At 39.0% G+C, this 12,983-nt stretch overlaps 1 protein-coding gene across 2 annotated transcripts in view; it reads left to right on the forward strand.

Annotated features, from left to right (window-relative positions):
* LOC121318578 (synapsin-3-like) overlaps nt 1-12,983 on the forward strand; it is a 250,791-nt gene that overhangs the window by 21,666 nt on the left and 216,142 nt on the right. For both annotated transcript variants that reach the window (XM_041255406.1, XM_041255407.1), the window contains exon 2: nt 9,742-10,127. In XM_041255406.1, coding sequence (XP_041111340.1) covers nt 9,814-10,127 — 314 coding nt within the window. In that variant the 5' untranslated portion in view covers nt 9,742-9,813. The remainder of the gene's footprint in view (nt 1-9,741; nt 10,128-12,983) is intronic.

The following is a 12,983-nucleotide window of genomic DNA, read 5'->3' on the forward strand; positions in this document are numbered from 1 at the left end:
AAATATACTGAATAAACGGCTGTCCCAAATAAACGAGATACATTTGAGAGGATTTTAGTCACACTTACAATTCAGAATTTACAACTTGCACAAGTGAAATGAAAAGAAAAATAATTAATTTGCATTATGAATACATGTTAAATGCGTCTTTTAAAATACGAGTCGATTTGTTTTTTTTTTTTTTTTTTTTTTTATTCCTAAACAGTAACGTGATTGCTTATTTCCTAATCTGCGACCATGCCTGTTGAATGAACTGTATAAAAAAAGATTTCATTTATAATGGGCAGATAATTGCCACGTATTCCCAAGAAACATTTGTAATCAAGGTTGTTTCTAATTGGAGTCATAAAACATGAGTCAAGAGAGTTCTGTTAGCAGCAGCCCAAGAAATTGAAACTCAACAGCCATGATGACAACCCGCAAATGACAGGCGAGGCAAAAAAACAGTGGTTTACGCAAATCACATAGCGTAGTTCGATACGTAAACCTTGCTCTTGCTCTGAAAAGTGATCTCCATTCACTTAAATGGGAACTCCCAGAGTTCTGTCCTATTTAAGTAGAAATCCTGATTATCGGTGTCCCGATTAAGTGGCGCCGACTGTACTTGCTGAAATAGGACATGCTAATAAATTAGCCTTTATAAAAAAAATCATTGCCTACTCCTTATAAAACAAACAGAACTGTTCATTTTAACTGCTAACAAATATCTGTTAGCAGTTAGAATGAGATCAGATTTGCCAACAGCAGTGTCACGAAAGACTTGTGTGTGTGTATAACAAAATATGACCACTAGCCAAATCATACATATGCAATATAAAACATATGTACTCATTCACACACCCTTATACACACAGTAATCAAGCATCTATAGTGAAAGTATGATAAAGCCTAGGTAAGGTTTGTAAAGCACAGAGAGGTATGGTAAAACATGGCAAACTATGGTAACCATGTGAAAAGCATGGGGAAACTGCAAAATGAATGGGCAAATTTACTGTGGTAAACGTTTACGAATATGAAGCTGGAATTCACCACACCGATGTATTTCTTAATTTTCACCCGGTTGTATCAATAGCTCATACACAGAATAAGTATTGAACAGAAAATAAATCAGGAGTCTCTTCAAGCAGTCTACATTCCCTACAGGCAGCCTGGTCTGTGGGGACCCTACTTTTGAAGCGTGCCGCCTCTCCATGTCACTGCTTATGAATCCCATCTTCAAGCTCTTATAGCTCAAGAACATCTACAGTATAGAGCTTCTGCTCTGTTTTCCACCCCCGTTCTGCATGCTGGGTGTCTGACAAGGTGTACAGCAGACTTTCTGCATATCTGCCTTCTCAATGGGAGCCGACTGTGATTGGACGTGGCATTGTTTGTGTGCCTGCTTGTTTCACTGTCCAGCAGAAGGGCTATGTCTGCCATCAATTGATACCACCGTGTAACAAATTTTTTTTTTTTTTTTTTTTTTTTTTTTGGTTCCTGGGTAGTAAGTGTTATTTCCTAATTGCTTATGCCTCAAAAGTATAGAAAATGGCTATTATTCCCCACAAACTTTGCTTTTGTGACCAGGACAGTGATATTTTGAAATTTACCTAGAAATCCACATTCAAGGCTGCTGTTTTACACTTTATTCTCTCTTCCAATTTAGCCTTTGATAGTTCGTAGCGCTTCACCGTCATTAACAGATTCCTCTTAGAAACATGAATTTGACATGAATTTCCACAAAAGAAGGGCAGCATGTTAACATTCCTTGCCAGTGTGCAGGTTGCATAATGGGGCTGTACCCCCCCCCCCCCTTTCTCGTTGAATAGAAATGCTAATGAAGGTAGCTTCATTGAAGCAGGGTTATCTAAACAGGGCTAGCAAGCTGACTGAACTGATGAGAGAAAGCTTCCTTATTACTGGGAGTGAAAACCACTTGAAATAGTCATCAGCAGTTTAAATCTCCTTGAATCGTATGCCTGTATTATACTGTACACTGGAGGGAAGCTGTCAGTTTAACGGTACTTCACTTGACATTGGCGCACAGACAGGTAATCTAAACAGATCAATATACTGTACTGCTCATCTTCAAGAGATTGAAAACCTCGAGTTAGAACATTTGTCATTGAATTGAAATTTCTTTTTATTTATTTTTATTTTTTTATTCAGTTGAGTGTTTAATAGTTATGGCCCTCTGTATCAGGCAAAAGATTTTGAATAAGCACAAAAAATACATTTCTGAAATGTGAACTAGCTTGCTGAACATGTCATTATTATTATTATTATTACACTAACAAAATTAGTATCAAATATTGAGCAGATGGCAGCAAGCAATAAGACTCCCCCATTTCACCCTGGCACTGTAGCACTGCAGCCGCCCACCGAGCATGTATGTTGCAAGATGAGCATCAGCTTCAACAGCAAGCATTCCCTGACTCAAACAGCGTGCAGAGATTTTTTCTTATTAAATTATTTTACCCCTGATATTCTCCTCAATTTAGAGGGCCCAATTACATTCCTTCATTGCAGTAATCCTCACAATAGCAGAAGAACTGAAGGTTCAGTCGGCATTCACCGATCCCACAACCAAGCCAGTTTCCTTTTTTACATCCAGAAACTCGAGAGCAGATGTCAGCGAGCTACCAGCTTCTGGAGGAAAAAAGGCTGGGCCTGCAGGTGTCTGCTTTTCTGCTGTAGTGCGATGAGTCTGACTATTATTATTATTATTATTATTATTATTATTATTATTATTATTATTATTATTAATACTTAATGAAAAAGAAAAGTCATTGTTAAAGTGAAAAAATAATTAGCTCTTATAATATATTAATAATACATAATATTCAAATTAGTGAGGCGGTAACGACTGGAGTTCTGTTGTTTGTGTCCCTGTTACATGTATCTGTGGCATCGATCCAGCTTCGCTAAGGGGAGTGTTGTAACAATTAGCGCTGCTATTTTAATCAGATTCCTTAGCAAAAGGTAACCCATGTGGTGCCGTAGAGATTTGTCTTTCTCTCCTCACCAATAATATGTTAGATTTTTATCTAATATGGCATTACAAACCTTCCCTGAGCTTCTGATTACAAATGCTGGTCTGTAATTAGTTCAACGCTGGTTAACCTGAAACCCTGATACATCGAGTTACACTGTTAATGAATCCTCCCACAGCAATGTACGCCTTCTCAATTGAATAAGATAAGTCTTCTTCGTCCGTTAATTAAATCTGATCCGAGCTCTTCTGCCCTTGGTCAGGTTTCAGGATGAAGCCTGCAGGATCCAAGAGAGGGATCCCTATCCACACTGACACTGTGAAAATGCAGCCCGGCTGATTCCCTGTTACTGAGTGACTCCCTGGAGTTCACTGGTGGTTTGCAGTTATACAGTTGAAGGCAAAGTGGCACATGTTGGCTTAATAACAGACATCGAGAAGCGAGCAGCGCATTCTGAACGACGTGAAGAGTAGAATGTGCTTTGCTTAAAGCCCAAGTTGTTTAGATTGTGGTTGGATAATCTTTTTACTGTGTAGGGCCCTGTACAGTCTGAATTTTCTTTTTGCAAAGTGTCTTGAGAACGCTTTTAAATAAACTGCTTAAAATATGAATCCATGATTATTGTTATTTTTTCATCAGTAAAAAAAAAATGTAGTTAGAAAAATCAATAAGCAGTCCAATCTGCCAGTTATATTGCCTTGATTTAAGAGTATACTTTAAAACAAGATGAAGGGTCCTCGTTAGCAGCCTGGTCTGCACGGTGTTTAAACTGTTCTGGATGGGTTGGTGACCAGTCCACAGCCTTCAATAGAAACCTGTTTTGAAACAATCGCCATTAATCATGTATTAATCCCGGAAGCACCTGCCAACCAAGCACCTCCTCTCAAACCCCCCACAAAATACTGTTGGGTCTGATGCCTTCTCATTAATCAGTAAACAAGAAAAGCTGCCCTTCTCCAAAACCTTTAGAAGTGAGTACCAGTTAATCCCAATTAACATCTGCACTGAGTGTTTTAAAAGCCGATTGGAAGCGAGTTTTCCTCTCATCTGGGGTGTTGAAATTTGTACTGCTGTACAGAGGCTATAAACTGACAACGAAAATATGTTGCGAAACTAGCAAGGGCAGCTGATTCATCACGTAAACGTGAGTTGCATATCAAAAGCGTTAAAGAAAGATAAGACAAACAATCACTTATATAATAAATAAGTTTTAGTTAGTTTGATCACGATTGGATCTATATTAAACAACCCTGCCAGATTGTTATTGGTTGATACTTAATAATTGTGCAAGCCAGGGAAACTGAGGGGCCACATTGTTTTGTGTTGAGTAGTGAACACGTTTTATTCCATTTAATTAATGACTAACTACTTGAAATGTGTATAAGAGAATCGGCACACCTCTACTCCCAGCATATCGTTTCTACATTGCATTGTGGATCCTGTAAAAACAGTGAATGAAATGTCAGATTTTTAGAAGTCAAGTTCCTAGTCACCTGATGATTACACCCAATTACCCAAAATAAATGTAATAGGTAAGTCTCTATACCCTACTCAAGATTACAAGCCAAAACGGTCTGCTTACATTGGTCATGCTTTTACATAGTGCCAAGAAAAATTGTGAACCCCAATGATAAGTATGGAAATTCCGTAGTTTTACCATGATAGCCTTCTTGATTCTTACATATCTAATAGGGGTTTATATTAACCAATACCATGTCTTTTGAGACAAAATAATGTATGAATTAGACAAACAATGAGTAATTAAGATTCAGGGTATGTGACAAAGTAAGTGAACCCCTAGTTTTATCAGCTCAATTAAGGAGATAATTAGAATCAGGTGTTTAAATAATTAGGTAGCTCTTCAAGGGTGAGTTTGGGAGGTCCCACCCTATATAAAGATCAGAAACTTTGTGAGTTTGGTCTTCACCATAGAGGTGTGTGGAAACATGTCATGCCATGATCAAAAGAAATCTCTGAGGACTTCAGAAAAACAGTTGTTGATGCTCATCAGTCTAGAAAGGATTACAAAACCATTTCTGAGGATTTGGGGCTCTACCAATCCACTGTCGGACAGATATTCTACAATGGAGAAAGTTCAAGACCACAGTCACTCTACCCAGGAGCGATCGTCCTTCCAAAATCTCTCCAAGAACAAACCGGAAAATCATCAAGAAATTCACAAAGAACCCCAGAGTAACATCCAAGGATATGCAGGCCACTCTCGCCTTGGCTAATGTGAGTGTTCATGACTCAACTATCAGAAAAAGACTGAACAAGAATGGTGTTCATGGAATGATAGCCAGGAGGAAACCACTGCTCTCTAAAAAGTACATTGCTGTGTCTGAAGTTCGCCAAAGAGCACATAGATGGTCCACAAGACTTCTGGAACAATGTAGAACTATTTGGCCTCTGCATTCGAACAGAAGATCCTCATCCCAACCATCAAGCATGGTGGTGGGAGTGTGATGGTTTGGGGCTGCTTTGCTGCCTCAGAACCTGGATGGCTTGTTGTCTTTCACACAACCATGAATTCTGCATTGTATCACAAGATTCTAGAGGAGAATGTCAGGCCATCCGTCCATGAGCTGAAGCTGAACCGAAAGTGGGTCATGCAGCAAGATAATGATCCTAAACATACAAGCAGATTTACAAAATAATGGCTGCAGAATAGTAAATGCCGCGTTTTAGAATGGCTTAGTCAAAATCCAGACCTAAAACCCATCGAAATGTTGTGGCAGGACCTGAAGCGAGCTGTCCATGCAAGGAAGCCCTCAAATGTCACAGAGTTGAAGCAGTCCTGTAAGGAATGGGCCAAAATTCCTCAAAACTGATGTGAGAGACTGACCAACAGTTATAGGAAATGCTTAGTTGAAGTCATTGCTGCTCAAGGGGGTGCCACCAGTTACTGAATCTAAAGGTTCACATACTTTTTCACACATGGATATTGAATGTTGAATCATTTGTGGATAAATAAATGTTGAAAAAGTATCATGTTTTTGTGTCATTTGTTTAATCAGGTTATCTTTATCTATTTTATTAGGACTTAGGTTAAGATCTACTAACATTTTAGGTTTGAAATATGTGAAAATCCTAAGGGGTTCACAAACTTTCTCAGCACTGTATGTAGCCCTGTACGCATATTACTGTGTGATTGTTTAAATACAGTACACAATGCATTAGGTATAATGAACACTCTGTGACCTTGCAAAACCATCAGACTGAAACTCAGTAAGGGCTCAATAAACAACCAGGCTCGGGATATGCAAACAGAAAACAGGGGGCTGAATATCGGCTCATCATCCTATTGTTTTGTTCTGCTGTACTGCTGGAAATGAGAGTCAGGATCTACAGCTACTGATTGTGCACTATATACATACAGTGCCATGAAAAAGTATTTGCCCCCTGTCTGATTTTCTGCATTTTTGCATATTTTTGACACTGAATGTTATCAGATCTTCAACCAAAGTCTAATATTAGATAAAAGGGACCCTGAGTGAAGAAATAACACAAACTTTTTATACTTATTTCATGTATTTATTAAAGGAAGTTATGCAACACCCAATGCCCCCGTGTGAAAAAGTAATCGCCCCCTTAGACTCAGTAACTGGTTACGCCACCTTTAGCAGCAATAACTGCAACCAAACACTTCCTGTAGTTATTGATCAGTCTCTCACAGCGCTGTGGAGGAATTTTGGCCCACTCCTTCATGCAGAACTGCTTCAACTCGGTGACATTTGTGGGTTTTCGAGCATAAACTACCAGTTTCAGGTCCTGCCACAACATCTCAATGGGGTTTAGGTCTGGACTTTGACTAGGCCATTCCAAAACTTTAAATTTCTTGTTCTTCAATCATTCTAATGTAGACTTGCTTGTGTGTTTCAGATCATTGTCTTGCTGCATGACCCAGCTGTGCTTTAGCTACACCTCCAAATTTATTGGCTCCCTTGATGAGCAAAAAAGTCTGTATGAAATAAATCAACACAGGTAATGAGCTATATTTTATGCTCAAATATGGGAAAACTATATTTTTTTATACTAATACAATTGCTCAGAGAAAACATTTATTTAACTTTATTACTTTAAGTAATATTTTTTTTTTTCTTCTCAGAGATAGGTGTTAATTATTGGCACTCCTAAAGAGTCTTATAAATAAAATCAAACAAAATTAAATCTGCATTAACATTCTACTTTTAAGTACATCTCAGTCTTAAGGAACTGTATTGTGGCCTTCCATGGTTTCCTGTTAAATATGAGGTAACACGCATGTAAAATCCATTTGTCATCCATCACCATGAGGAAAGACAAAAAACTCACAAATGAAAAGACAAATGGTTGTTGTCCTTCATAAATTAGACAATGGGTACAGAAAAAATAGCTAAAAACCTAAATATACTACTTACCACTATTAAGGCAATAATTAAAAGTTCAAAACCAGTGGAACAGTGGTAAATATGCCTTTTAGAGGACGCAAGTGCATCTTGCCTCCATGCACAGTGACGAAGATGGTTCAGGAAGCAAAGAAGAATCCAAGGGTCACAGTTGTAGAATTACAGAACACCAGCAGTGGGTAAAATATGGTGGTGGATCTTTGTGACAGGGTCTTGCTCGTGTCACGTGTGTGGGTAGCCACTGATTAAGTACACAAAGAGACACAATGGACATGGAGTTGAAACGCTGGCACAGGCACGCAGGATTTATTAACAAAAAATAGAAATGAAAGTAAATAAATGTGGTCATGTGATGTTACCAGCGAAATGCAAAATAAAACGCAGTACAAAACACTACAAATAAAAACGGCTAGAGCTACTCCTCTAATCAGGAGGTCCCGCTGGAATACTCTTCTCTCTATACAGTAGGCTGTTGTTGCCTGAAACTAAACTCCGTTCCTACCCCGCCCCGGTATACACACGACCGCCAGCGGCTGCAGTTTCTTCTTGCATGAATGCTGGAACCCTGACCCTGGTTAACCCATGCAGTAGTCAGCAGTCTCCAGTTCTCTCCAGTGGGATTCCAGACCTCCGTAGCGCCTAGTCTCATGGCGTTGCAGCAGCCCCGAGCCATCTCCCATGGATGTTTTTGAACTGACGAACACGCAAGACCTGCCCACCTGCTGATTGAGGACCAGCACAGCCAATCACTTTCTGCCCTTCCCCTCAACCAAGCCTAGCAGGCAGCAAGTCCCAATCGAGCGCCCATCTGTAAACAATAATTTAATTACACAAATCGACTCCAAAAAGACAAAATAAACCCATTCCCACATACATATGACACCAGCACCAATTACCCATTGTGCAGGGCAATCACCCTGCCACAATCTTTGATGTTATGGGGCTGTTTTGCTTCCACTTGTCCTGGGGCCCTTGTTAAGGTCAATGGCATCATGAACTCTACCAAGTACTAGGACATTTTAGCCAAAAACCTGGTTGCCACTACCAGGAGGATGAAACTTGGCTGCAAGTGGATCTTCCAGTAAGACAATGACCTCAAGCACACATCAAAATCCACAAAGAAATGGTTAATTGACTACAAAATCAATATTTTGCAATGGCCATCTCAGTCTCCGGACTTGAATCCTATTGAAAACTTGTGGTTTGAATTGAAGAGGGCAGTCCATAAGCGCAGACCGAAGGATATGAAGGATCTGGAAAGATTCTGTATGGAGGAATGGGCTTAGAACCCTTCCAATGTGTTCTCCAATCTCATAAAAATTATAGAAAAAGGCTCAATGCCATTATCCTTGCAAGGGGAGGGTGCACAAAGTACTGAAAACAAGGGTGCCACTTAATTTATTTGGAAATAAATTTCTAATTTGAGAAATGTGTAAATTTGGTTGATTCCCTTGAATCATTAATAAAGTCCAATGTATTCCCCATGTTGGATAATTACAATATAGCTCATTACCTGTGTTTATTTTATACAGCCTTTTTTCCCCATGTTTATCAAGAGTGCCAATAATTTTGGAGGCATCTGTGTGTGTGTGTATATACAGTGCCTTGCAAAAGTATTCAGACCCCTGGCCAATTCTGTCATATTACTGAATTGCAAGTGGTACATTGAAATTTCGTTCTGTTCGTTATTTTATTTTAAAACACTGAAACTCAAAATCAGTTATTGTAAGGTGACATTGGTTTTATGTTGGGAAATATTTTCATTCAACTGTGATAAAATGTAGTCTGGATATACTTCAGCAGAAACTATTGTGAGCACCAGAATCTGGATGTACATGAAGGCAGCTGTCCATCTGTCTGTTACGTTAGATTTATAGTGATTTGATCATGGGGAACTACTCTCTCCATATTAATGATGGCTCTAGGATATGCAGTACCTGGCATACTTTTTTTTTTTGGTCTTGCTACATCTTGTAGGCAGGGCTTATCACAAACAATTACAAGAATCAAGCTTTCTACTAATGCCAAAGGGAAGCTGGGGGCTTGATGATTATTTTTTCAGTTGTGATGAAACTTGGTAAGGACATTCTTTATCATGGGTATTGACACCATCTACTAATTCCAGTTCAATTAGCAAGGAGTGTCGATGAATGAGGTGTAAGGTTTTTGGTCCATAGCCCAGGCATTTTTTTGATGTATTTTTTGTTGTATTTATTGTTTCTAGTTTCTATTTGTCAAGTGATTTGAGATAGGATGGCATAAATTGAGCTATATCAACTTAAATAATGTAAAATGAAAATCTCCTAACATTTCAAAAGAAATGTAGTATTAAACTGAACCTGCTTATAGTTTAAATTGACCTTGATTTTCAATTCTTACAGGGTGAAGTGAAAGTGCATCAGAGTAGTTTCTGTGTGCCTCTTACACACTACTCATCACACTGTGTTGTCATCATGAATTTCCTAAGAAGACGCCTCTCGGACAGCAGCTTCGTGGCTAACCTGCCCAACGGCTACATGATGGACCTGCAGCGGCCCGAGAGCCCCACTAGCTCCCCCGTTTCCCCGGCGATGGAGCGCAAGCAGCAGCAGCAGCCGCCGCCGGCCTCAGCTCCACCCACTGGGAGCGGCTTCCTCAGCTCCCTGTCCAATGTGGTGAAGCAGAGCACACCGGGCGCTGCCGGACAGGCGGAGCCACCGGCAAACGCCACGCCCGTCGTACGCAAACCCAAGATCCTGCTGGTCATCGACGACGTGCACACTGACTGGTAAGCCCTCGGTGAGCTTTAAGTGGACAGGTCTGTTTTCATCGTGTAGAACTGGTCATTTGTTTGCTTAAGCGGCATTTCAGTACATGTTTCTTTGTAGGCACGTATTGCTAATTATGTAAGCATATAACGCTAATTATGTAAGCATATAATTTAGTATAATACTGTGTAACTTGCTATCTAGATTTTCTGTAAAGGAACAGCCCTTATAAAAGTTTACCACAGTATTTTTGCCCAGTATTTTTTGCAATTTTATCATGCTTTTCCCATAGATGTCCAATGCATTTACCTTCATTACCCTGGTTTGTCGTGTTTATTAATATATTTTACCATACCTCCCTATCCTTTACCATGTTTACCTATGCTGCACCATGCTTGATTACACTTTGCTGTGTTTTTTTCTGTGGGAAACTTTTGTAAGAGATGAAAGTGTTCATTGCTGTTCATCTTAACTTATGAATGAATGCGTCATGTGTGTAAGGTGGCACAGTGAGTGTATGCACTTCATTGTGACACGGGGATACATTGTTTTTATTCACAACTGTCAGAATCAATATTCTTTTCAAAAATCCTCTCCTTTTGACCTTTAATTTCTGCAATTTATGTTTTTTCGTCCTGTAAATGCATGTTGTTTTTGTTGTGAACCCTGCTCACGACAAGTTTCTTTTTATCTTGAGTCTAGAGCTGCACCAATTTGAAAGTTCAGATCATATATATATATATATATATATATATATATATATATATATATATATATATATATATATATATATATATATATTCACACTTTTACACAGAGAGCTGGAGACATATGATGACATCAACATTATTTTAAAATGTCATACAGAGAACCACCACCAGATGTCACTCTAACCCAAGGCAAATAAGTCACTGTATAGTGAACTGCGTTTCCTGAGTTAACATGACGCCAAAGGGACTGAGCATGACTGGGTGCTTGTTGACTGACATTCTGTTGCACTGAAGAAAATGTAACAAACTGTCCGATAAGAGCAGGCTACCATTGATACCCGTTGTAGTACATTCGATTCTGAGACAGAATCTGATACAATAATCAGAATACTATAGAATGATCTCATAACAGAAACATATATCGAGGCATGACTCGGCAACCCGCTTGCGAATTAAACACTGACAAGTTATCATTAGAAAAAAAGAGTTGTTATTAAGTTGGAAAGGTTGACATTGTTGTCAATTGTTATATTAAAATTACTCTTTATTCTTAGTTGTTTTTATTCTCCCTAGTTGCTGTTCCATTTTTGTCTAATTAGCTTTTGGGCACATTTAAAAACTTGCATTTTCAACATCCATAGCATCTATACAGGCAGTATGAAAGGCTAAAGATTAAATATTTTACACTTGAATTTAGACGACAAAACAGTCGTTATGTTGTGCATGACTGCCACCTGCTGTCAGTTCAGTGTAATGCAGTTAAATTTAGGCCAACACGAGCATAAGGACCAAATGAGACCAGTGTATGCAATGCCACACACACACACACACACACACACACACACACACACACACACACACACATATATATATATATATATATATATATATATATATATATATATATATATATATATATATATATATATATGTATGTGTGTGTGTGTGTGTATTTTTTAATTTTTTTTTTTAGGCAGTACACCACAGGAAGTGATTTAGCTACCAGGAAGTAGCAGATATGGTGCATATTTTCAGTGTTTCTGCTTCCTGGTACCTAGTCACTTCACTCTAGTCATCCAGCTCTAGCGATCAAATACATGTAACACAGGCTAGATCAGCCAAGGTATCTTTACAGGGTTAAGAGCTGGCGTCATCTAGAGCCATTCAACAGTGGAAGTGATTGGGCACCTGGAAGCTTATCCCTTATGAAGCAAAGTGTAATAAAGCACAGTGAAAGCATGATAAAGCATTGTAAAGCACAGCGAGGTATGGTAAAGCATATTCATAAACATGGCAAACCTGGGTAAGCTATGATAAATGCATATTATAACCATGGGAAATCTACAAAATAGCGAGATTTCACTTTTATAAGGGCTAAACTGCTACGTCCTGGCACCTGTGCTGCAAGTCAGTCGGGTTCATTAGTGCTGAACTGCTGCAGTGTGAGTTGAAACACATGAAGGGGTTGGGTACCAGGAAGAAGCTGGGTTGTTTTGGACACAAAATACAATCAGAGCCAAAATATCTGCAACAAGAAAAGGGGGGCCGTGGTAATGTTGCTTACTGCTTCATTATTTCACATACTGTTGAAGTCCATCATGATGACATACTTTTGACAGCAGAGAGCCTGTTCTGTTGAAGACTGTATATTCAGGACCACTGTCTTACACCTAATATAATGTGTGTGTTTTTTTTTTTTTTTTTTTCATAACATGCTTTTGCCATTTACAAAAGGAGGATTCCAGTCAATTTAAAAATAGATTAATGTACACCTTACCACATCCTACAAACATACACAGCCATAGTCTCTCTTTCCTTTTGGAAACTGGCAGACATTTAATTAAAATGCCAGCTCTCACATATTTAGCACCTCTTTGTTGAAAGCTGCTGTGGAAATCGTACCCCAGTCCATTTTTCCTTTTTTTTTAAAATAACAGCAGACATAAAACCCACCACACCAGTCCTCTCCTCTCCCTAATTTGTGGAGAACACTGCAAACCGAAAGAAACAACACATCTAACCCACAGGCAGCAACACCCAAGCTATTTCCAGTCTGATCAAAATGAGCGGCGAGAGGGATTTATGGAGCCTTTGCTGCAAAGCGGTTGGGAAAGTCAGGTCTGGTTGCTATTTTATGAGCTGCTGTTAACCTTTCAGCAGCCTGAT

This window comes from Polyodon spathula, chromosome 7, assembly GCF_017654505.1.
Source record: "Polyodon spathula isolate WHYD16114869_AA chromosome 7, ASM1765450v1, whole genome shotgun sequence".
Classification (NCBI taxonomy): Eukaryota; Metazoa; Chordata; class Actinopteri; order Acipenseriformes; family Polyodontidae; genus Polyodon; species Polyodon spathula.